Here is a 26,829-nt window from a genome sequence, read left to right as displayed (position 1 = left end):
CTGACTGTGATATGTCTACCGTCAGCTATGTCTTTTTCTCTAGCTATTGCGGTTTGAACTGCACGAATGATTTTTTCTGTATTACTGAATTTCTGTTCAGCTTCTGTGTACAAGTGTGATTTGAATGCAATTGGTACCTTTTCTCCTTCATTAGAAGTCAGGTATGTGAATCCGCATCTCCCTGGGATGACTCGAATCACAAGATTGCGTGTGTTATCACGTGTTTCTAATTTTGTTTTAATTAGCATGTCTGTTTGTAAGGATCTCAAAATTTCTGTGTGTGTTTGAGTCCAATTGGATCTTTTAAAGTCTGGTTTAATTAGATCATAAAGGGGTTTGACCCTTTCTGCGTAATTTGCAATGTATGTTCTTCCGAAATTTAGGAAACCTAGAATTGACTGTAGGTTTTTTAGTGTTTTAGGAGCTTGGATTACGGCACATTTCTCTAGGAAATTGTCGGCCAGGCTTTTGCCTTCACTTGATAACTCATATCCTAAGAATAGGACCGTCAGATGGGCAATTCTGGACTTTTTAAAGTTGAATTTGTAACCCTCTGCAGCGAACCCAAGTATTATGGTGTTCACCCTTTTCAAGTGAGTCTCCAAGTCATCATCTGTTAAGTAAATGTCATCGACATAAGATAATGCTTCATCATCATACAGTTGTAGTAATTCTGTTACTCTCGCTGAGAATACCCCCGGGCTGTTCTTGTACCCCTGGGCTAACCGACAGAATTGTTTTTGAGTGCCATTTACTGAGAATGCAGTTAAATATCTGCTCTCTGGTGCTATGTTTTGACAAAAGAATCCATTGGAGATGTCCAAGGTTGTTTTGTATTTTTTGCGCACTATGTTATTCATTAGTGCAGCACTGTGTGAGTTTTGCACTGCAAAAGTTTTGCAACATGTGTTAAGGTGTCGGTAATCCAAAACTAGACGATATGAATTGTCTGGTTTGGAGACCGGAAACAAAGGGTTGTTCATTTGTGAGGTGCAAGTTTCAATCACCCCCTGGTATTCTAGCTGATCTAGTATTTCATTTACTTGTTTTTTAGCTTCTTGCTTAATTGGGTACTGCCTTTGTGCAGTAGGTTGTGATTTTAACTGGATTTTGTGAGGAGGGGAGTCCTCATCCCATCCTACATGATTTTTATATAAAGCAGGTGCTAGAGCCACTGCCCACTTTCTAGCAAGTGTATATTTTTTATGAATCGGGATATGATTCGAGAAGGCAGGCATAATTACTTCTTCGCCATGAGGGCACTCCCTGACAAACTCTGGTGGCCAGTCTTTTTCAGCTAGAAGGATATCATAGCCCTTGGAGAGATTATCCCAAAATAGTCCCCTTATTTTCCTAGTCTTATCTCCCTCTATATGTAATGTTATCTCGTATATCTTGTGGGGCTTGCTAACTCTGGTGTCTGCAGTTTCCACTTGAAGGTATTCATTCGTGTCCACTGTCTCCAGATGATTCATAAGGACTTTGCGAGCTATGCTCACCTCTGCTGCGCTGTCTAGCATTGTCTGAGCCCATTCTCCGTTTTTCAGTTGTGTCCTCAGTATTCTCGGCATTTTTAACTACCTTGATACTGGCTACCTTCTTTTTTGGAAATTGTAATTTCTTTTTTAGCTGAGCAGGTTCCTTGTCTTTGGACTTGGCGTGCTCTTCTGATCGTCCTCTTCTTTCCGATTTCTGCGAGGAAGTCTGAAAAGATTGAGAGGGACGTGTATCAATGTCTTGATATCTATCAGGTTTTTTAATATTATCCCTATTTCTAAGGTTATATCTATTCCCAGAGGGGTCACTCTGCGGTGACCTCTGTCTTTGGTTTGGAGATTTCTCTCTTCGCCTGGGAGACCTCCCTCGGGACTGGAATTTCTTTTCTTTAGGATTGGATTGTTTGTTTCCATCCCAGTTCTTTTTTGGTGAATTATTATTAAAAAATATTTTTTCTGGACTTGTAGTCAGTTGCGGTTTTACTGGTATTCCACCTAGACTATCTCTGCCTAGTTCTTCATAGGATTTTTCTATGATTCTGGCAATTTCAGCTGGTTGGTCTGCTATATCTGTCTCTTTTAACCTCTGGCGGATCGCCACGTTTGCTGCCTCACCTTTTATGTTGGCTAATAATATAGCCGAGACCTGCTTGAAGTCTTTTAGTAATTTCATACCAAGAGTTAAAGCAGGTTCTGGACCGTATTCATCCTGAATTTGTTTTAGCACATCTGGTATTACCGAAATGGATGGAACACCGTGCGTTTTTGTGTAGATGGAAGCAAAGACTGTACACCAAGTGTCACAGTCCTCAATGTGTGGTGCGATTCCCATTGGGAGACATATAGTCAGAATCCTGTGTTTTTCTAATGGGGTGGTATCAGGAAACACCGCCTCTATTTGGGTGATTTTCTGTGCCAACCAGAATGGTATCTGTTCCCGTTTAGCTGGAACTTTACCTAGGCAGGATTGGATGTTCTGTGGTGTAATTTTATTTGTGTTCCCCTGGTGAGGGGTCAGCTGTGGAAGTTTAATCGCTGGCTGAATTGTTGAAGTCCGCATTACATACTGGACTAATTGTCTATGAATTTTTAGTAATTGTTTTAGCTGTATTAACAGCTCAGCTGCAGGCATCCTATCGATGTCTGGATGTGGTGTGTATCCGGCTAAGACCGGCCACGTTGCTCCTGGTCTACCTAAAGGACCGAGCCTTGTAATGTGATTGTTATGTATTAGGGCGCCATCAAATAAGAGCCAATGCTCTTGGAATTTGAGTGGTACTTCCACCTCCTCGAAAGGAGTGTACGTTTCCTCTACTTTGTAATAGTGGAAGTACTTTGTTACAGCATTTGCTGCTGGAAAATGTATCCATGAATAGTATACCTCTGTCTGCCGATATTCGTGTGCCTCGATTACGAATATGACTGTGCCACCTCTAGGTGTCAGTCCATTTTCTATAAGTTTTAAGGTTATAGATCTCCTTTTAATGACCGGAATGAGTGTTATATTCGGGTCTGCTGCTTGCATGGTAGCATCAGCATCTGCGAGTTCAGTTGCTAATCTAACTGCCTCTCTTTCATCATCACTCTCTGCCATTTTACAGACAGGATGGTATTATGTTTGTTTGCAGATCAGGTTTCTTTATGGAAACAGAGATTAGATGCACAATATTTTGGGACTGTTTTTATCCTTCAACGTTGACTATACCAAGAACCATACATAGGAGTTCCCTCCTGCGAGGTTTTGGAGGATATTACCTTTCACCCACTCCAGACGTCTTTGGAGTATAATGGGAAAAGGGGTCTGAGTGAGAAAGCACGACTGAGTTACTCTAAATGTCTTACGTTAGTTTTATCGCCCTTTCCAAACGCGTTGGGCGCCATGTAGTGTAGCTCCTATTTTCCCAATAGGCTCTGCGCATTGGAATAATACCTACAGCAGTAAAGGCCTAGACCAGACGTTAACTAGGTCTACTACTGTCGATACTAGACTTAATTTTTGGGTTTGCCAGCGTAGCTCAGAGTTCGCTAGAAACTTTCTCGAATATTCAAGGAGGAATTAACTTCCCTGATTAGACAAGAAGGGATTTAGTTTCTGACAACCATAGAACATGACAACTTTGCTCTCCCCTAATCAAGAGTCAATCTCGAGAGTCGTGTGAGCACAAGGCAATTATTTTACTCAGTCAGTACGTGCATTCTTAGTCTCATCAGATTGTAGAGAAAAGGAAGAGACGGGCGTGTTCAATAAAAAGGTGTTATTTATTGATCAGTCTCTTTTCTCGTACAAGAGAAATGGATCGATATTATTGCAATACTTATAGTTAAGTAAAGTGCATACATTAAAAGCAATAGTATAAAATAATACTGTAAAAACATTGATATGGTTTCTGAGCCATATGATGTTTAAAATGATTAAAATATATTTATATACACATATACATTTGACTAAGCGTACTCAACTGGTGTTTCTAAATACGCCTACCCCGTGTACCTGACCTAAGTCTAATGCGTGGGCGGGAATAGAAAGTTACAGTTTAAGTTAAGTTTGTTTTTGCCAAGTGAATAACTAAAGAATTCTCTGTGAGGGGTTATTCAGTTCTGTACCTGGAAGTTAGGATGAATGAGGAATGGTATCTCTTTCTCTGCTCTCGATATTCCAGGCTGCCTGCGAGGGCTGCCCAGAAACGCCGGTGCTGGGTCTCTCGGCTTGAGATAGCAGCGTGTCTCTCAGCGCGTCAGGAAGGCGGGGCTGCGCCAGCGGGGTCTGCTTCTGCTCTCGGCTTCGGCAAGTATGGCTGCTCCGTCTTGTCACCACACGTGTGTTTGCATAGGGCAAGATCGGCAATATTTATACCTTAAAGGTGCCGAGATTGACGTAAGGATGGACATAGATACGTCAATAAAGATGTCATACGACTTGCTCGTTAGCACATTCTTTACTAAAGTTCTCTGTGAAATCAAAACAATGGCCGCACGGATTTTCCAGGTTGTCATAGGCTTGATTTGTTATGAGAACGTCGTATGCCTTATCAGGGGCTGGAGGAATGTCGCTTGTCTAATTAGATCTCAAGCGTTATGACCTAATCAGATAACACGTTCCTGTGCCGTAGTGTGACTGCGTCAGATAACGGTATCTGCATCATGGGGGCTGTTCTTGCCTCATGGGCTGACTGTTAGTTAACTTGATAGTTAGTTTAACCAGAATAGGGTCAGGAATAGGGGGATCGATTCAGAACCTATAGGAATACATGACAGAACAACCATGAGTACTTACCACCCATATCATCCAAACTAATCATCCCATTTAACAATATTCCCATTACGAAAACCTCCCGTGATTTCACCCCACTTTACGTGAACCGTCACCCTCCCTCATGCGCTCACCAACTCCGTCGCTTTTTAAACCCAATACCTCATGAACGTCCACGTCAACGGCCCCTCGTGCATTCTTCCATCAATATTCGCTTTCCTGAAAATCCGCCCATACCTACAACTGTGTCCTCACCTTCGGGCTTTAAATACCCAAAACCTGTAACGCATTCCCACCAATACTCTACTCCTAATTCCCACTCACTCAAGACTCCAACTCCCATGATGCACCAAAACAACCCACCCTACGTCACCAAAAAACATTCATTTGTGTATCCCACCAGCCCCATATCACGTAATAAACGACTCACAAAGTACAACTAACACTGTAAAAATAATATCCATTCCAACGTACAGAAGAAACTATGCTGAAACTTAACCATAAACTAGCACAAAGTGAAAACGATAGCATATTCACAGACACCAAACATAAATGAGTAATACAAACTCCGAACTCTGTTTGCATTAATCAGCTAAAATTGTTCATGAAATGTTCAGTAATCATGACTGAACTCCACTCCATAGTTCGACTGTCTCCGAGGTGATAAACTCTTTTATAATATTCCAGATCCTTTAACCTTCAATTCATCAATAGGGTGCAGACTCGTTGAGGCAATAAAATGCAAATGCCAAACAAACTCGTATGAGAGTAGGAAGGAGTGCACTCTCATACCAGTTTGTGTAGCACTTTTATAAAGTTGCCATTTTCTTGTCCCAACCATTTGATGCCTGCAGCCTGTTTCCTGGGTTACATGGCTAGACGTAGTTAGCTTTTGTGTATTCCTCCCAGACAGTATCACAGTAGAGGCTTGGGTGTTTTCTCGATGGGCCACCCTAACTAAAGGAGTGGAGCTGAGCTGTCACCCACCACACGTTCACTTCAAAGTCCCTGGCCCAGCTACACAAAAAGGACTTCACACTAGCCTATTGTGCTCCGACACAGACTGGGACCAGGCCAAGGAAGCAGGACATACCACACATCTTCTGTTGGGGAAACATTCCAGAAACCTCTCCCACTTCAAAAGGGACACCAGGTATAAACATGGGACTCCCAGTCCCACTTTTCAGTACACTCCTAGAGGTGTGGATACTACAGAAGAAGGACTGTCCTGCTGCCAGATGACTACCCTGCTGCTTTAGGCCTTCTTTGTTGTCTGAGAAGGAAGACTGGACCTGTACCCTTCATCCCAGGCTGAACAGGGTCTCCAAGGGTCAGCGGACTCACCTCCGGTTCTGAGCTACAGAGACACAACGAGCTCCAGAGGCCTCTCTGCAACTGCCCAGCTGAACTGCCATTGTGGACCTGCCTGGACCTGCACCTAGACCTGCCTGAGCCCTGCTGACCTCTGCTGCAGTGAGTTCCTGATCCCCAAGAGGTGCCTCCCAGGCCCTGGACCCTTGGTGTGGCATCAATTGAGTTCCTTCTTGAAGAAAAGAAGAAATATTGCAGTATTGGGCTCTTCACAACTGCGAACGGGGCAGTTCGGGCCAAGACCTTGCCGCCTGTGCAGACCGCCAATGCGAAGCTCTGGTGAACATGATTCCTTGTGCTAGAGCGACTGCCAGTGAAAACCGGCAATGCGAGATCTGCAATTTGCGCTACAGCATCGACATCCCATGTTGACCACCAATGCGAAGCTCCAGCAATGACCGTCTGACAGCCAACAGGATCTTTGACCTACAGCGATGACCATCCGTGACGCCCAGCCTGCTCCTCATTGCCTATGCCACCGCAAACGGAACTCATGGTGCTAGGCTTTAGAAAGTAACTTTTTCAGTGGGACCAAGCTGGTCCCTATATCTGCCCACACTCCATCATGGTCGACCTGAACTTGTGACTTTCACTTGGTCTTTCACAACCAGATAACCATGGTTGTCACTTTGTACTTTTAGGCGCTATGCTTATCATAAATCTTTAAAAATGCACATCTTTGGTTTTATTGGAGTTTTGATTGGATTTTTATCATTTTGATTGCAAATATTTTATTACATTTTTCTCTATTTTTCTAAATTGTTATGGGATTTTCCTTGTGCTGTGTTTTTACTTTATTACTGTTGGTGCGCTGCATATACACTTTACACGTCTCTAAGTTAAGCCTGGCTGCTTTTGTGCCACGCTTTCAGAGCATTAAGCACAGGTTAATTTAGTGACTTTTGTTGTGTACCTTGACAAAGATTGTGGCTATTGCTTGAGGAAGGCTCTCACCCCCTCAACCCAGAACCCAAGTTCTCACAGTCATTCAATCACACACACACACACACACACACACACACACACACACATACACACACACCCATGCACAAACACACACACACACCCATGTTGTTTACTTACCTTGCTTCCTTTGCTGTCAACTTGGAGGCTCAGTGGCATCAAGAAAGCAGGAATCAGCAAGCCACGACTCCTAACATGAAGCCAGATAGAGCAGCAAGGCCAGATTTGAAAATGGGAAGACCCACCTCAATCTGCCATCATTTCTTGATAGGACAGGAAGCCCAGTCCTATAACAACCTGGGACAGTGCTGGGGACTCCTGCCCATGCTGCACTTCGTGGCTTCATAGTGGCCTTCGGGATTCACTGATGTGCAGCCTGACAGCCACAATTTACCAACTATTCTGTGCTGACTGAGGCAGGCATAGTATGTCTGCTAAATATAATGGATTTTGTCTGTGTGGGGGGATCTTTGTTGAACTCATCACACATGCACAATCCAGACATCCACCTATGAAGTGCTGTGTTTTTAAAGGAGTAGCAAGTGGCGAGTCACAGAGGTGCTCTCATCCCACTGTTAACCTCACATTTCAAATTTCCTTTTCAATAACCCCTTCACTTTTTGCATTCTCCTGGATCAATGATCATGTCTCCCTCTCTCCCTGCTGTCTGCTGTTCGTATCACATGTACCTCAATCTCTCTTTAGATTTGCTTGTGTACCAGACTCTACCCTTCCAGTCTGTGTCGGTGGAGCCATTTTTGTACTCCAGTGATCTGTATGTGGCCTTCGCTCAGCCCAGCACCAGTAGCTGTGTCATCCTTAAGTGGGACTATGTGGAGCGCAAGTTGCGTGACTTCGACAAGATACCAGGTAAGGATAATCCCTCCGTGGGTGTTTAGCAAACCCATCTAGCTAATTTTCAGATGTGTTGAGTCAAAGATCAAAGGGTTCTTTTCGGAACATAGAGAAACTATTTTAACATTTTGAAGCAGTACTTAAATATCCCACTAAAGTCCTCTTTAAGAGTGGCCCAGGTCGTTTACCATTTCTGGCCTCTCCAACATTCTTAGTGGCCAGATGTAAAACGGTTTTGAGCGTGCGCACTCGCGTCTTAGACCCGTTTGCGCACGCTAAAAAACCATGGACCCATGTACAAACAGTATTTTGCGAGTCGCAAATAAATTGCGACTTGCAAAATACTGTGTTGCGACTCGGTATTTGGAAGGGGCGTTCGCTTCCAAATAGAAACTCCATAGCCATGTGTGAATGTTTTGCAACCACAATTGCTGTTGCAAAACACTTGCAAATGACCACCTACTTCAAATAGGTGGATCCCTTCCCCTTTGCAAATGCATGCAAAATGATTTTTTAAGGGCAGGCAGTGGTCCAGGGATCACTGCCTGCCCTTAAAAAATGAAACGAAAACATTTCATTTTTTTTTTTTTTAAATGCATCCAGTTTTTCTTTGAGGAAAACGGGCTGCATTAAAAAAAAATCTGCTTAATTTAAAAGCAGTCGCAGACATGGTGGTGTGCTGAGCCCAGCAGGCCCCCATCCCTGGGGGGGGCAGCCATTCCAAATGGGGCACGCAAAATGCGAGGGGCTCATTAATATTCATGAGCCTCACATTTTGCGACCCCATTGGGAATCGCAAACAGTGCCCAAGACACTGTTGTACTTACCAAATAGCGAGTCACAAATTGTGAGTCGCAAAAGCGGCGCAATTTGCGAGTCGCTATTTGGCAGGTCGTACATCTGGCCCTTAGTGTCTCTGGGTCTAGAAAGACATGGTTTGCAAATTCCAGAAATAGAAACGGCCCAACATAATTTTACATCTGCCCCGAGCAGGTTCGTGTATACGTATGTTATTCCTTATTCTAGGGAAAATAACTTGTAATCCCCAAAAGTCAGGTGTGGGGCTATGGTTATCCCTGCTCCCAAATAAATATGAATACCTTGTAACGAGGGCTTATGTGCTTTATTCAGCACTCCACTTGAAAAATATGATACAAATAAAATAATTACAATGTATTGTATTGAGTTGTAATTGCGTTTACAAAGCGCTTACTACCCCTGGCAAAGCATTATTGTTGTGAATTTGTTGGTTACTGGGTTAGCATTGTTCTTTGTGGAGACTGTTTGAAGTATTTCCTACAGTTGCTAGTGGTGGATTAAAATAATATGAGTTAAGTGTAATTATTCGAGTGCGTTCAAGCTAGTGGAAAAAAATTGAATAAGTAAAGAGGGTGGAGCAGGTAAGAAATTGTGAGATCGCAGGGAGAGGTTACACAGAGGTAGAAATAGTGATTTATGGGAGTGGGATGAGTAGGTAGGTTTGGAAAAATTAGGTACCGCAGGAATAGTTATAATAAATAGAGTTTATTATTTGTAAGGAGGGGATATGGTTAGTTTACTCAAGTATAGTAGAGAGTAAAGAGGCAGGCATGTGATAGAATAGGGTACGCTCGGAGACCCTAATGTAGGCAGAGATGAAGCGTAATGAGAGTATCATTCAAATAGTAAGTAGGAGGGAGAAAAATCGCTATCTATAAACCAGGTTAATTTTCATAGTTTTTGGGGGGGAATATTGAGAAAGGATACAATCTGACGAAGGATAAAGAGTCGAAAGAAAGGATGACAATTGATTAGAAGTGGACAGGTGATATATATGTTGTGCGTCTTTGGTTGTTCCATTCGGCTGTTGATGGTGTTGATACAGTGTGTCCATTTGTAAATCAATATTAAGCATTAATGTTTGACTTCTTACTTGTTTCTTTAATATTGGGTATCGAGTTACGTTTAATGTCTTGATTGCAGCTTGTTTAGGTTTGTCTGGTAAAAGTGGATAATCTCTGGGTTTGAGTTGATAATTTCATTATGTATTTTGTTTGATATAGGGACATGTATGGTAGGATTCTAGAGGTATGTGCTTCTCTCTGATAATAGGGATTGTTTGAAAAGGCTTCTGTTGGTGTCTCTCTTCCTTGATCTTACAAGGCCTGGAGGGTCTCTGGCTGAAGGCAGATAATGAGAATGTGTGGATTGTTTTGGGGATTATATTGAGAATAACGTGGTCTTAACCACCCTTCTGAACTCATGGGGCCCAATTCACAGAACTAACTTAAGACAATATCCTAAACTTGCTACCATTTTGGTATTCACAGAAGGCACTTACTCATTTCGGGATTCACAAATAGGCACTTACTCATTTCGGTATTCACAGAAGTTAGGAGTCCTAACTTTAGGATTCCTAAATGCCTTTTGTGAATACCGAAAGTCTTAAAGTTAGGATTTTTCTCAATTTAGTAGTCGTAAAGTTAGGAGTCCTAACTTTAGGACTCCTAAATGCCTTCTGTGAATACGGAAAGTCTTAAAGTTAGGATTTTTCTCAATTTAGTAGTAGTAAAGTTAGGATGCCTTCTGTGAGTACCGCAAGTCTTAAAATTAGGATTTTTCCCAACTTTACTACTACTAAACTGAGAAAAATCCAAATTTTAAGACTTTCTGTATTCACAGAAGGCATTTAGAAGTCTTAAAGTTAGGAATCCTAGCTTTACTACTACTAAATTGAGAAAAATCCTAATTTTAAGACTTTCGGTATTCACAGAAGGCATTTAGGAGTCCTAAAGTTAGGACTCCTAACTTCTGTGAATACCGAAATGAGTAAGTGCCTTCTGTGAATACAAAAATGGTAGTAAGTTTAGGATTTTGTCTTAAGTTAGTTCTGTGAATCGGGCCCTAAGTGATTCTCAATTGCTCTGATCTTGGAAGGTAGTGCTAAAAATGGTGTTCTTTCTAGAAGCATGAATTATTAAGCTCAGTGCCTGGATGGAAGTAGATTCCTGGGTTGGGAGTATTTTGTGATTTTCGTTTGAATTAATTTGAATAGACCTCTGTGTGATGCACAAAAGATTGAAAGAGAATCTTCCTACTTTTTGGGAGCCAGTTTAGTACCTTCAGGAACAGATTAATAATAATAATGATAATAATAATAATCCACATTTGTAAAGCACGAACAATCACCCGTAAGGGTCTCTAGGCGCTGGGGGCCGTCGGGAAGATTAAGCAAGCTATTGCCCAGAGTCACATGATGCTGGGCTAATCTGCCGCCGGCCCCTGGGATCGAACCGTGATCCCCAGATTCCAGCGTCAGTCGCCCTGGCCGCGGCGCCACACCTCTTCCGTGGTTGTATATATTTTCATTTAGAAGCACACATGAAATAACAATATACAATGTATTTGCTGTGTATTAACAGTATTGAATGAGCTACATATAGATCAAGTCAGCTGGGAACACAGTGCTCTGGTGCATAGAAAGTGCAGCCAACATGACAAAATATACATGTAAAACAAACTGATAGCAGTCAGCAAGGGTAAGGCATTTACGTCTGCTATTTTCTCCACAAATTGTCAAACGTTTATGCTTACCGGGAAAACTTTAAGTTTCAATAATTTGTATTGGTCTTTGTAGAGAACTGAATGTGGACAACACCACCTTAAAATTGTGACTTAATTAAACGGTAGCTATAACTACCACCCCAGAAACACGCTCCACCACACAACATCTCATTTACCCCAATTCTCCCAACGCCCCTCCTCGCCTCCCCTTTGCATCAGACATTTAACACCAGACAGTTTCGAGTTGGGTTGGCAGCCTGTCATGAGGCCCATCTCTGACACGGATGAGTCTTTCTTTCATGCTCGCCAGGTCTCAATGTTGTGGTTAGCTGATCAAATACATACTCTAGAACTCTGAGCACTCACAGTCTTCTGCAGCAGCTTAGTTCTCAGTGGTCTTTTTACTCCATCAACAATGGTTTCCACTTGCTCCAAAAATGTCTCTCCTTCCCTCCAGCTACTTACACTAGATTCTCCATCACCGAGCCACAATTGTTTTTCAAAATCCATTTTAATTGATGGGATGATCTTAGTGTCCCACAACATCAAAATCACCAGTTTTGCCACCAACAACAAATGGAATATTATTTTCTCTGTGTCATGTGTGGGTGATACGTTACTTCAGAAGGGCACCACGGCGGGATCACTGCTCCACATTATGCTAAGGCAGAGCACATCACCTCCGAGACACCTGTGAAGGTGTCCAACTGTGGACATGACCAGAGGATATGTTTACTGATACTGTGGAGCTTTCATAGTAAAGGAGAGTGGGTATCACTGTCCTCTACATGTAGGCATGTCATTTTCATTATCAATTTAAGAACAATCACATAATCAAGCATTAAATGTATAAACCCACTACCTCACTAGTCAAAGTTTTCAGGTTGAAAAATTAATTTTTTTACACTTTTCTAAAATATTGAATATATCAAGCTTTCTATTCCTGGCTATTTCAGTTTTGACACGTATTCTGTCTGCACCTTTTTGTATTAAAATGTGTGTTACTTTCTACAAAGAATCCTGGTCTGGCTTAGTCAGTCAGTTTTGTGTATTATGGTAAAGGGATTAATGCAGAGCTAAAATATAGCCTTATAGCCTGCCGTAGCGGGCTATACCGGCTCTTAAAGGCCCGCTGAATCGTTAAAGGCCCGAGCCGAAGGCGAGGGACTTTAACGAGACAGCGGGACTTTAAGAGCCGGTATAGCCCTGCTAGGAAGGGCTATAAGGCTATTAGAACATTCTGCCACTAGAGGGCAGAATGTTCTAACAAATTAAACAAAGGGTTCTCGAAGCTCGAGGGGATATAAATCCCCTCGAGCTTCGAGAAGCCTTTGAAGAACATTAGAATGTTGCTCTGCTGGCCTTTACCGGCCGTAGAAGCAGGGAGCACTCCATTGTCTGCAATGGAGCTCCCAACATTCCAATGTTCTAATATCGCTGATGGACTAAAGATTTTTGAGAGCTGAGAATTCTAGAATCTGCTGTTGAGTGGCTGGAGGAACTGGTGAGGCCGGATTTGTTTTTTTGAGTCTTCTGATAAGTTGGTGCCATGAAAGCTTTTCATGAGCTTCACCAGCTATTGTGTGCACACATTCTTCAAGTTGGAGGTACCAACATCCAGGGAAAAACATTTTTATGTGACCTGAAAATATGCAGCACACAGCAAACAACCATGTGCACTCTGTTTATTTCTAAAATATACAATGCCTCTCTACATAGGTTACCTTTTCCACACCAGGCACAAATCAATTCCAGGCTACTTGTTTTTTTAAACCATTTTTGATTACTTTTGCAGTATTTTATGCACCTACATAAATGTGTTAAATATATACATTACATTGCTGTTAATATTGCATACTTTAAAAAGTTCCACCCATGGAGTAGATTTGGTTACAATAGTGTCGGTTTCTTCCTTATTTGCCATCCTTACTAACAAAGATTATAGAACTAGGAACAACAATGTGTATGTGTAAATACTTACAAATGCTCACACCTTTCCTCTATCTCTTGCAGCTCGCTCAGCCATCTACTGCAAGCCGTTGGTGGTGGAGTCCCAGCTGTTTGTGGTAGTGGCCCAGCTGTTCGGTGGTTCCAACATCCATCGATGGGACAACAATGTGGACAAGTTCATCAAGATGCAGGATATTGACCCACGCAAGACACGCAAGCCCAATGATGTGGAAGCCTTTTCCATTGATGGTGATTGGTACTTTGTCATTGCAGACAGCTCCAAGGCTGGCTCCACCAGCCTGTATCGCTGGAACCAGAATGGCTTCTACTCCCATCAGACCTTACACCCCTGGCACCGTGATACTGATGTAGAGTTTGTGGCGGCAGACGACACGCCAAAGCTCATCATATCCAGTAGCTCCCAGGCCCCGGTCATCTATGAGTGGAGCCGATCCCAGAAGCAGTTTGCCCTCCAGGGGGAGGTAGCTGAGATGATGGATGTGCAGACGGTGAAGCACTTTCGGCAGAAGAAGGAATCCTACCTCTGCCTGGGTCGCTACATTGGTGACTCCAAGGTAGTGAAGTGGGAGGGGCTGCGATTCACAGAGATGCAGACCCTGGCCTCCCGCGGAGCTATGGCCTTGCAGCCTTTTCTCGTTGGCTCACGTCGGTACATGGCCCTGGGGAGCGACTTCTCCTACACGCACCTCTACCTCTGGGATGCCGAGCAGCAGAAGTTTGTGAAAGTCCAGGACCTGGGCGTCCAGGCCCCACGTGCCTTCAGTTTAGTCACTGTGGGCGGCTCAGACCTGGTTTTGGTGCCCAGCTTCAAGGGGGACACTCTTGTGTACAAGCACATGGTGGTGGATCTCAGCTCATAAGGTTTGCTCCCCTCTTTCTCGTTACAAGGTGGGGCCACAAAGACCAATGGATGGTGGACAACTGAATTCTAGAGGGTGTGCAATGGCAGACTGCAGATTTCAAAGGATGTTGAGTTGTACGTTTCGCAAGATCCTTGGATCACTACATGGCTCATATCAGGAAACATTTTCTAGAGAAAGCCCCGTGCCTATCCGCACGTACCGCCCAATCAGAGGACATTGACTGGAAAGGGTAGCATGAGAATGTTGATAATAAAATGTAAACTGCAAAACGACAATGTGCTGACCAATGTGGAAGTCTAGGAGACCATTTGTGGGAACGCTTTGTAGTTTGCCTGGCTCTGTCAAATCAATGAACACTTGTAATTTGATACAGTATTATAGTGAGGTTGTGCGCTTCTGTCACATGACAGGGGGGTCAGTGGCACTGTGGGCACATCTAATTTGACAGTGTGTCTAAATGGTGTTCTGGGCTACTGTCATGTGCCAGGGTCAAGTCAATTGCCCTCTAAACTCATATCATGTGAAGGGTATTAGTTGCATGGGCTTTTGTCATGTGTTAGAAGGGGTAGAGGGATTCTGGACAACTGCCGTCTGACAGGTAACACTATTTCCACAGGAGACAAGATGTGCCATTGGCACGCAGGGTTCCAGCCAAGTGAAAGGTCAGTTGTGCTCTAGTATCCTGAGATGTAAATGGAATCTTTGTAGGTCCCTGAACTCCTGTCACATGACAGGTGTATTTGGAGAACTTTGGACTCTGTTGCGTGATTTGTGGTTTCCATCGCTCTTTGGGCACCCGTATGTGGTGCTGTGACACAGTGGTTACATTAACATCACCTTTTGTTATTTGCTGGAGAATCTATGAAGGGCCCTGACACTTAAACTACATACCCATATCTTTATTACACACTGTCCTAAGGGCCCGATTAGGATCGCGGTGAATCCGCATCCTCCGGGCCGGCAGAAGCCACCGCCGGCCCGGAGGATGCGGATTCACCGCGGCAGACACAGAAAAGACCCGCCGCCAGATTAGGATGGCTGGGGGGTAATTTTTCCGTCTGCCGCTTTTCCCCCACGGTCGCCTTCCAACCGCGGCGGAAAAGCTCTAATATGGTGGCGGTGTCTATCAGACACCGCCAGCCATATTAGGATGCCGGCGGAGACATGCTTTTCCACGGCGGGTTTTCCGCCGTGGAAAAGCATGTGGAGTTTGAGTATGGGGCCCGTTGCGGGCCCCCAGGGGTGTTGGGGGGTGGGGGGTGCTTCGTGCATGCAAAGGCGAATCTTTGTAGGTCCCTGAACTCCTGTCACATGACAGGTGTCACAAAGATCCCGCCTTTGCTTGCACGAAGCGGCAGGCACTACGCGGTGCCTGCCGCTTCGTGCATGCAAAGGAAAACATGCACATTTAACCTTGCGGCGGGTGCTGCTTGAAGCAGCATCCGCCGCAATGTTAAAGATAGGGGATGTGACCGCCAGGGTGGCGGTCACATCCTAATTCCGAGGGAGGGAACGCCGCAGCCCCTGCGGACGGTCCCTCCACCTCGGGGGTGGCGGACGGACGCTGGTCTGTCCGCCATCCTAATCGGGCCCTAAGTTTGGACCTACAGGATGAAAAATTGTAATAAAGGTTGTAGTTAACAAAGACCAAACTGCATTTACTAAAAAGACAAGGCTACTATACTCCTTGCCAAATATGGCATATAATACAGCCAATTAGGTTGAACGTTTGAGCCCTAGGTATGGAAATGTGTGAACAATATTTCAAGGCAATATTATTAAAAGTTATTTGACAAATTAAAGTTGTGGTGAATTTACTCAGGTAATTCAAACTGTAGACAAAAGCATGAGAATGTTCATAAGTATTAATGGTGATCCAGCGCCCCTATAGAAAATCTGTCTCAACAACACTACCCAACACCATGATACTCACATTAATCACAAATCTCTCATAAGGCCCATAAACTAACGAGACAAATTGTGGGCAACTGAATCATGTGACCTAATTAATCAGAACTATTTATAAAACTATTTAGACATTTATATACATCTGCAGTTTATCATTTCTAACCATGGTTTTTAAACAATTATCATTTAATTAAGTCACTAAGGTGAATGGATCAACTGATGGCAACTAGACCATGAATAAACAAGACCAGCTTGTCGTTTCAAAATCTAATTTTATTTACTTTATTTTTCAAAGAAAGAGCATTTTCTTTAATAGATCATTAATTTATTAGCAAAATAAGCAGCATTTAATGAGGAATGAACAATTAGACTGACATTTCAAAAACACATTCAGAGATCATGAATATTAATTAATAGCAGTTTCCATTCCCTATAGCTATTTCCCTGTCTAAAACTCTCTCCACCTAAAAAGAATAGTCATTAAATACTGCTGTCCTTACGTGCGCCAAAGTCCATCAGCACGTCACACCCTTCAGGAATCAGGAAGCGAGAAGCGCCCTCCTGCCCATGGGGCTAGGTTTAATACCTTTCTAACTAGCTAATCTCCACTAAAAAATACATTTTTCCTTGCCATCCAGTGTCCTTATTGGTTAACTTATGTCAGTTCATGTGATGTCATCACCATTTTCAATCCAAAGTCGAGCTTTTCTAAAACTCCATTGTCCTTTCACTCACGCGACTTTTGGCTTCCTCAAAAGTGAAACATTTCTTTCAAGATACAGTCCACGACTTCCTAACCTTGGCAATGTCGCCTGACTTCCTGCCCTTGAGCCATCTTCACTGAGAGCACGTTCAGCACAGTTAATAGTCTGTATTTTTCTGTCAAAATCAACAACGTGGTAAAAGTTTCCACTGCTGTGCGAATACAAGGCTCCACTCTGGACAGGTTTCACGACCACTGCCATTTCTTTTCAGGCCTTAGGCCTCTCTTCTGAAACTGTTATTTAAACAAACACAAGACATCAATTAATTAGAGAATTGAGACCCATTCTGTTACCCACCCCCTTTGCTAATTAATAACCCATTAATTTATGTTACCTAGCTGAAGCACAAAAAGCAGCTTTTATATTTACTTTCTTCTTTTAGGTCGCAGAATCCTCCACGAGTTTTTGCCACAGAAAAGACGTAAAGACATAACATAAGCACACAAAATAAGCACTTGCCATTAGTTAAACAGCCGCATTTAATACTGACAAAGACAATAGACAAAGTTAGTTTATTATTTTCCACGCACTTGCTTTTGTAACATAGAGCACACAAGTTAATCCCTCGTGTTTCTGATGTAAATGCATTCTTAAAACTAAGTTGATTAGTACTTTTCATCACAAACTTATTAATACGGTTATTTTATTATGGAAGTTTAACTTCACGAGTTTGAACAAAATTTAGTTCTGCACCTCGCTCCATCAACTCCCTCATCTGGTGATTTCAAAATCACCAAACTACACCCAAAAATTTAGAAAATTTTCAACCCTTGAACATGTTTTGGACATTCACAATATTAGTGTTTCTAAACTCTTGACTCAGCTGTTTGTCTGCTACTCTCATATTGGGTTCTACGAAACTCTTCTAATTCTAATTCTCTCTCCTATTCCTTTCTGAGTTTATATATTCTTTTCTTTTCCCTAAGGTATTTCTTTCTCTTGTGTAACATACAACTGATTTTTAATAAAAGTCTCACAAAGACTATAACTAATAAAGGAGTCAGTACTAATATTGAACTACCAATCTCTTGAAACCAGGTTTTGATTGCTGTAAATCTTTTGCTCAAACGTTCTGAAAAATCTTCATCTTCTAAAGGTACAATTTCTGAATGTAATTCTGTAATATTTTTGATATACATCTCAATGTTTTGACTCTTGTCTGGGATATATGTGCAGCAATGCTGGACATGTAAAATTCCACAGACTCCTCCCTCTTTAGCTAGCAGAATGTCAAGGGCAAGACGATTCTGCATTACCATTGATCTCATGGCAATAAGTTCTGTGTCAACTAATTGAAAACCACTAGCAGTATCAGTAGACAACCTATCAACAATTGTGGAATTTTTTCTGATTTTGATTGCATTTAGGGTTATACCCATCATAGGTATTACTGCACCAAATATGTCACCCAAAATTTCTGTAAAACTTTCCCTCTTGAACCTATTCAGGTGTTTGCCAATTTTAAATTAACCTTTTGCATTTCTATCTACATGAAATATCTTTGGAAAGACTAAACCAATATAACATGTCCCATACCAGTGGTCAGGGAGATTGTAATAGGCTTTGTCCCCGCATACAAAATAAATTCCAGGAAATATTGGATCCTTGCCACCTTTGAATCCCCATCCACCTAAAATTTGATAAGTATCTTCGCATTGACTGGCACCCACAAAATAATTGTCAAAAAGCGTATTATCTCTTCTAATACAAAGCTTTCCACTAACAGGTTTATCTATGTGAATAGCAACATTCTCAATTCTACCATTGAGCTTCTCATCCTCAATTTGCCAAAACTTAGATTTGGTTTGTTTCAGCATTTCATTTATTTTATAAATTGCTCATCTCTCTTCAACCATGTTTAAGAAAGACTTCTCTTCCGACCTCAACTTACATGTTAGATTATTTCTAAAAGCGTACTCATAAGTAAGTTCATTAGTTACAATGAAAAATTCCCTCATCTGTTTAGCATGTTTCAGTTTATTCAGGCTGTTGTCAACGTTTAGATTAGCAAAAATCTCGTCGAAGTTAGAGTAGTAATACTCCAAACGACCTGTCCGATAAAACAAACTAGCTATTACACTGCAAGTTATTCCATAAGTAAGGGGAAGCATATTATAGGTGACCCCTTCAGAAACTGAAGCGGGTAATTTCACACAAATGTAACAATCCTTCGCATCCATAACTTTAACATATTCAGATAAGAGTCTTGAAAAAGTATTACTAGAAAAATCACCAACAGATCTATCTTGGTGGATCTCTGGTTTGTGATCAATAACTCTATTAGTTTTACCAACAACATCATGATTTTCTTGTTTAGTCATAGCTTTACTTGTCATGTTAGCTTTGTACATCTCTTTGTCATATCCAAAAGGGAAAATGACAGCTAAAATTAACCAAACCAAAATTAATAAAATCACACAAATAGAAGACATTTTACAGCATCTCTTAAGAATCGAACATCTCGAATTGCTATTAGTATAAGGCATCTTTACTTTGAAACAAGAGCCTTACAAAAAAGAAAATCAAAAATTAAAAATTAAAAATTAAAAATCACTAAATATACACCCTCCTGCTCTTAATTTTTTTTTTTTTTAAAGAAAACCCTACTTTCTAACAGCTTTTCTTCGACCTTATGTCTTACATCAAATGTGTTTTTCCAGCTAACACAATTTCTTCGACCTTGTGTCACCTAACACAATTTCTTCAGCCTTATGCCAAATACAGATTTAAACTATTTATTGGAACAAAATCAATCATTGTCACTTGTATCATCTAAATCTTCCTGACTACTGCTATTCACCTCCACCACAGGTGGGATGATAATATAAGTCCACTCAGGGGACTTGTACTTTTGGTTAGGCTTTACTACTCTCTTTGCTCTATTACTAATCACTTCTATATTCTTCCCTGCTTGATCTTTCTCGTCTAAGTCTCCTTTTTGACTTGAGACTTCATTAACCTGCTCTTTTGATCTGTTTACTAATTTGAATTTTAGGCATCTGTTTTCATTAGGCCAATTATCTCCTTTTCTTGTTAATTTCTTCTTTGGTTCAGTTTGATTACACTCTGCTCTCCAAGCTCTTTTCCTTGAACTTTTCAGTTGCAATTCATCGTCACTTTCATCTGTCCCGCTTTCTGAGATTTGAATTCTAGATTCAGGTATTTCTTTACTCTGCAGCTTCACTCCGTTAGGAACATCATCCTTATAGCTAGTACTTGGTAATTCATCTTCGTCTTCTTCTTCAATTACCTCCAACTTCCCAGTTTCAGAATCTTCGTTCCTTCTTTCAGAGCTTCCAATCTGCTTTTCAATACCGTCCTGATCTTGATTCACTTCTTGTTCAGACTCCGTTTCTGCTTCTTTTTCTAGCATATCTTCATCATTTTCAGAGTCTTGTATCACAATCTCTTCAATTTCATCATTTATTGCCTCATTCGCATTTGAATCTTCCAGATGTCGACCTTCTTGTCGATCTTCAGAATCTGTATTTCTTTCAGGTTCTTCTTCAGAGTCTGAATCTGTTGTTGTGTCACCTTCGTCAGGTTTTTCAGGTGGTTCTACACGAATGATGTGGCTAGCATGAATCCACCTTTTCAAACCTCTGCACTTAACTACATTTGTTGTGACAAGTATCACCTGTCTTGCCTTTTGCCACCTGGGTACTAGACAGTTTCTTCTTCGGTGTACCTTTGTCCTTACCCAGTCTCCTGGTAACAGATCATGAGCTTGTTCCTTTTCCTTTGTAATCACATCAGTTCCCACCTGATGGAACACAGAAGTCACCACGTCAGATCGTTTCTTGCAATATTCCAATATGACACTATCATTAATGCTCAATAGTTTGTCAACTGGAACAAATGCTTGTCTCATGACTCTACCCATGAGTATCTCATGTGGGCTTAAACCTGTTTTTCTATCTGGGGTACTTCTCAGAGACATCAAAACAAGTGGAAGTGCATCTGTCCACTTCATTCATGTAGCTAAACACATTTTAGCTAGCCTATTCTTGATTGAACCATTCACTTGTTCAACAACACCTGATGCTTCTGGTCTGTATGCACAATGAAGCTTTTGTTTTATATTTAGTGCTTCACAAATCATTTGTAACAATCTGTTTTCAAAATGTGTTCCACGATAAGTCTCGACCATCACCGGAAATCCATACCTAGGTATGATCTCCCTTAAAAGCAATTTTGCAACAGTAACTGAATCATTGTGACGTGTTGGGAACGCTTCCACCCATCTTGAAAACAAACAGACTATCACCAATACGTATCTTAACTTGTTATGGGGTGGCATGTCAATGAAATACATTTGTAATCTGGTAAAAGGACCACCCTCCTGTCCTATGGTTCCCATGCTCACAACTGTTTTTCTGTTTGGATTGATCTGCTGGCAGATCAAGCATCTCTGACAAAAAGATTCTACAATTATTCAGAATTTTGGATTAAACCATGTTTGCCTAAACAACCTGATCATGGAATCTCTTCCTAAATGTCCTGGACCATGATACATTCGAGCCATGTCAGCAATCATGCAGTCTGGCATTACTGGTCTGTCATCCTTGTAAACCCAAATTCCATCTTCTTCTCGCTGTCTACAACCTGCCTTTAACCATGTGTTTTTCTCCTCATCATCTGCCTCATCTTGTAAATCTTTTACTCCTTACCATGTCTCAACTACAGATGTTAGCATAAGTGTGTTCAAAACATGTTCATTGTCTTTTTGCCGATTGATTGACATATTGTTCTTTGCACAGAACCTTGCAATTTCATCTGCATAAGCATTACCCTTAGTCATATAATCCTCTCCTTTTTTGTGCGCTGTACATTTCACGACAGCAATTTTCTCTGGTAGCTGAATGCCATCGATCAATCTTTTGATCAATTTTGCATTTCTGATAGGAGTTCCCGCAGAAGTTAAATAACCTCTTTGAGACCAGAGCTGGCCATAGTCATGGACCACGCCATATCCGTACTGACTATCAGTCACTATGGTCATTTTTAACTCTTTTGCTCTTTCACATGCACGAATCAAAGCAATTAATTCTGCTACTTGAGCTGAACGAATTCCTTTGAGACAAGAGGCTTCAACTACGTCTGCAACTGTACAGACAGAATATGCTGCACTCAGAACACCGTCATCTGTTCTTAAGCATGAACCATCAACAAAATAAACAAAATCTGATTCAGCTAATGGGACGTCTTTTATATCTTGCCTAGGTTTAGTGCAATATTCTAAAACATCCAAGCATTTGTGATCAATGTCATTCTCATTTCTGATTTCTGTTACAATACCCTCAGGCAACAATGTGGAAGGATTTAAATTTACACATCTCGCAATTGAAACGTTATCTGATCCCAGAATAACCTTTTCATATTTAGTCAACCTGTTACTTGTCAAATGCTGTGTTTTGCTTCTGGTAGGAAGAATTTCCACTGAATGGGGCATGTATACTTTTACAGCAAATCCCATTATAATTCCTTCGCTTTGCTCAAGACTTACACTAGTTGCAGCTACTGCCTTTAAGCAGCCTGGTAATGCTTTTGCAACAGGATCAAGAACTGCTGAGAAATAGGCAATTGGCTTTCTCAGTTTTCCATGTCTTTGAATTAGAACTGATAATGCACAACCTTCCCTTTCACTACAATACAGCTCAAATTCTTTCTCATAATCTGGCATACCTAAAGCAGGTGCTTCGCATAAACTTCTTTTTAGTTTTTCAAAAGCTTCTAACTCAGTTTCTGTTAGGATAATCGGGTCTTTTATGTCTGCTTTTGTCAATCTCTGCAGTGGCTTTGCAGTTACTGAAAATCCACTAATCCATTGGCGACAATAGCCAACCATTCCTAAAAACATTCTGACCTGTTTTTGTGTCTTTGGGGGTTGCAATGCCTGAATCATTTTTATTCTCTCAATTGTTACTTGCCTGATTCCTTTTGCAATTCTGTGACCAAGGTATTTTACCTCTTGTTTGCAAAACTGTAATTTTGCAGGAGACACTTTATGTCCTTCATCTGCCAAATGATTCAATAGAGTAATGGTATCTGTCACACAGTTATCTTGAGTTTTTGCAGCCACAAGAAGGTCATTTATGTACTGAACTAATGTTGATTTTCCAGGTAAATCTAGATCTTCCAAGGATTACTTTAGCAACTGATAAAAAATAGATGGACTCTCTAGATACCCTTGAGGGATACAACACCATGCTAATATACGCTCTTGGAATCTGAACGCAAAAATTTGTTGGCTATCTGGATGCAATGGAACAGTAAAGAATGCATTACAAAGGTCAATAACTGCATACCATTCTGCATCATGCGGAATTTGATATAAAATCACCGCTGGGTTTGGTACAACAGGGCAACATGGAACAACTATCTGATTAACCTTTCTCAGGTCTTGAACAATCCTGAAAGTTCCGTTTGGCTTCTTAATTCCCATAATCGGTGAATTGCATGGACTACTCTCAATCTCCTTTAGAACACCTTGTTTTATGAATTTGTCAATTACAGTTATGACACCTTCAATAACTTCTGCTTTCATTTTATACTGAGGAATGTTTGGAAAATCTACTCCTTGTTTTACTGTAAATTTAACTGGGTCTACATTTTTCATCAAACCCATTTCACTTCCTGTGAGATCCCGAATTTAGCATTGACTGTCTCTTTTAATTCTTCAGGTAGATTATTTTTATCAAATGCAGGAAATAATTAACTTTCTTCTGCCTCAACCATTAACATTGTTAGCTTATAAAGCCCATCTTCCTCTTGAGTTTGGAGCTCAATACCATCTGGTGAACAATATATTTTGCAGTTCATCTTACAAAGGATGTCCCTTCCTAACAGGTTTACACGACTGCTGTTACAAACTACAAATCTATGTTTATCTCTAAATTGACCAATTTCAACTTCTACTGGTTCTGTTAAGTCTGTTTTAATTTGTTGATTAGCTATGCCAACTACTTGGATGGTGTCACCAGAGAGAGGTAGGTTTTCTATTGCCACTGATCTAACAGTAGAACGGGTAGCACCTGTGTCCACTAGAAAAGTGATTTCTACATCATTCACTTGACCATTTACAAATGGACCGGATTGGTCTACCTCAAGAGTGGCTCCAAGCACACACTCTTCCTCCTCTCTCAGGCACCGTCATAAGTAATCCTCAGAATCACTCCCTCCATTTTCTTTTAACCAATATTGTTGAGAAACATTTGACACATTCACTCTTTGCGGTCTGTTTACCTGTTCACCTCCGGAGAATCCCGTTTCTGAACTGTATCTCTGCACATTTACACAGTTTGGAAGTGGCGGTTGTGGAATTTGACTCTGCTGATTCACTAGGTGTCGCTGTTGCTGCAGATTTATCTCATTCTGCATCTGTGGATTTAATGGTGCCTTTTTTTTAAATTTCTGGGCGGATTTTTACATTCGCGCTTCCAGTGTCCAATTTTGCCGCAATTAAAACATGGGAGTTTTTGTTTTAACTCTTCAATATTTCCCATCAATCTTGCTTTATTAAAATTACCTTTAAATTTACCTTGATTCTGATGAACATTTTTATTTTCTAGAGTTGCTATTTGCTGTTCAGCTACCTTTACCTGTGCCCACATAGCTTTCTCCTTTAGCTTTTTCTGTTTAGCATCTATTTCATCACTACAGTATTTTGCTTTTCTCAGAATATCATCAACTGAAAGTGATTGCCAGCCTACAATTCCATTTCTAATCATTTCACCAATTTCAGGTCTTAAGCCATAAACAAATCTATATATGAAATGGCTCATATCCTTTTCACTCAATTTTTCATAGCCACTGTATTGTTTAAATACCAGCAGCAATCTTTCATAAAATGAATGTACTGATACTTTTGGTTCTTGATTTCTTCTGTCTATTTTAACCCAATCTACTTCTTTTGGGGAATTTTGTTTTTCAACCACACAACTACTTTATCATACAAGTCCATAACATCTGGTGACGGAGCACCTGTTATTTTATCTCGAGCAGGTTCTTCTTTGGGCCAACTTATAGAAATTTTACATTCTGTCCAAAGATCCGATGGGACAACAATGTCAAAGAATCCATCTAGATCAATCCACAGAACTTTTGAAACCTTAATAAATCTATCCACCTGTCTATACCATTCTACAGGTTTCTCTCTCAGCCGAGGGAAATCATTTGTGAACAATAAAATGTCCTGTCTCGTCCAAGGAACATGCACATACCCACCTCCTGCTATCTCTCTCATTGGAAACTGATTTGCTACTTCTCCTCTTTCTCTTTTTTCTTCCTCTCTTTTCTTTGTCCATTTTACTCTCCATTTACTTAATTCACCTAATCTTTTTAGGAACACAATTAATTCTTTTACATTAATTATTCTTCCTGTGGTATTCATATTTTCAATGTCTTTTTCAGAGAAATCCACTCTGTAATGTTTCTGCAAATTTTCTGCCTACTCAAATCTACTTCTAATTCAGTAGCCATTTCCTCTAATTGATCATACTTAGTTTTCGTTTTCCAATGTATGCTTTTACAAATAAACAATAATTCATCATCCTGATATAGCTTTAAACTGTCAGGTCCAATTGTTCCAATTATCAATTCCTCCAAATCTGCTTTTAACTTTGCCACATCAAGTAATTTAAATTCTGAGCTTTGTGGAGAATGCGTTAAATCTATTTTATTTATGCTCTTTTTTGGAGTTTCAGTATCAGATTCTGCACCAAATGGAGTTTTACATGGTGAACCTTGATTAAATGTTAAGTCAGGCATTGTTTTCTCTCGGTGAATCTCTGATAAATCTGAGTAAAATTTTTCAGCCACTTTTTGAATTTCTGCATTTAATTGAATAGTCAAAGCTGAGTGTCTAATTTCCCTTTGATCAAATACTGGTTGAACAGGTCCAATCGTTACTTGTACTGTTACTGCTTCCATGCCTTTAGTTAACTGTTGTATTAATTCATCATTTGATCGAAAATATTCTGAAGAATTTGGTAATTCATCACATCTTTCTGTTCTCATTACATTCCTTGGGATTTCATTTCTTTGCACTGGGGTTTCAAAATTATTTCTGGGAGTTTCAATATAATTTCTATTTTCTCCTGATATGCTAGAATTAGACCTTAATTCTACTCTTTCAGGTGTTTTTCCATAGCTTTGATTTGACATGGTAGATGTCTCATCAATCATTTCTCTTGGAGGAGGAGGAGCACTCGGGGAGACTCTTGGTGTGACTAGGATTCTTGGCGAAGACCATGAACAAACTGGTTGATATTGGTAAGGTGGCGGTTTCGGTTTTGTGATATAAATCTCTTCTAAAACCGCATCTTCTGAGTCATTTTCCTCATTAATATTATTTCTCTTTTGGGTATTCTTTTGACCTGGTACTTCAGTAACCATCACTCTTACCGGGTACAAACCATCACACATGTCTGCACGTCTCCAACGACGCATTCTATCCTCATGAGTTTCCCTATTAATGTCTAATTTTGGACCTCTTGTTATACCTCTGTTTTCTCGTTCAAGTTCAAACATTTCATCCTCCCATTCAACTAAAGCTTCAAATTGAGTAGGTCTAGGCTTTGGCACAAGAGCCATCATTTTTCCTCTCAAGTTTTTCAAAACCTTAATATTAAATGATCCGTCTTCTGGCCATGCTAATACACCATCATCTTTGGTATATTCCATCCAATTTTCCATCCATAGACAAGTATGATAACCATATTCACCTTCCATATAAGCTGCGGGTGTTTTGTACTTATGAAGTAATCTTCCACCTCGCGTTTCAATTTTCTTATCACGTTTAAATATATTTTTCAATTTCTGAAGCCATGTAAGCTTCTTTTTCT

The 26,829-nt window shown here is 40.8% G+C and overlaps 1 protein-coding gene across 1 annotated transcript in view; it reads left to right on the top strand.

Annotated features, from left to right (window-relative positions):
- Positions 1-14,737, top strand: part of LGI3 (leucine rich repeat LGI family member 3) — a 120,403-nt gene extending 105,666 nt beyond the window's left edge. The window contains exons 8-9 of the mRNA XM_078665518.1: positions 7,786-7,950; positions 13,492-14,737. Coding sequence (XP_078521644.1) covers positions 7,786-7,950; positions 13,492-14,309 — 983 coding nt within the window. The 3' untranslated portion in view covers positions 14,310-14,737. The remainder of the gene's footprint in view (positions 1-7,785; positions 7,951-13,491) is intronic.
- The last annotated feature ends 12,092 nt before the right edge of the window (positions 14,738-26,829 follow it).

The sequence above is a fragment of the Lissotriton helveticus genome, chromosome 11 (genome assembly GCF_964261635.1).
Source record: "Lissotriton helveticus chromosome 11, aLisHel1.1, whole genome shotgun sequence".
Classification (NCBI taxonomy): Eukaryota; Metazoa; Chordata; class Amphibia; order Caudata; family Salamandridae; genus Lissotriton; species Lissotriton helveticus.
This window is presented reverse-complemented; position numbering and strand designations above follow the sequence as displayed.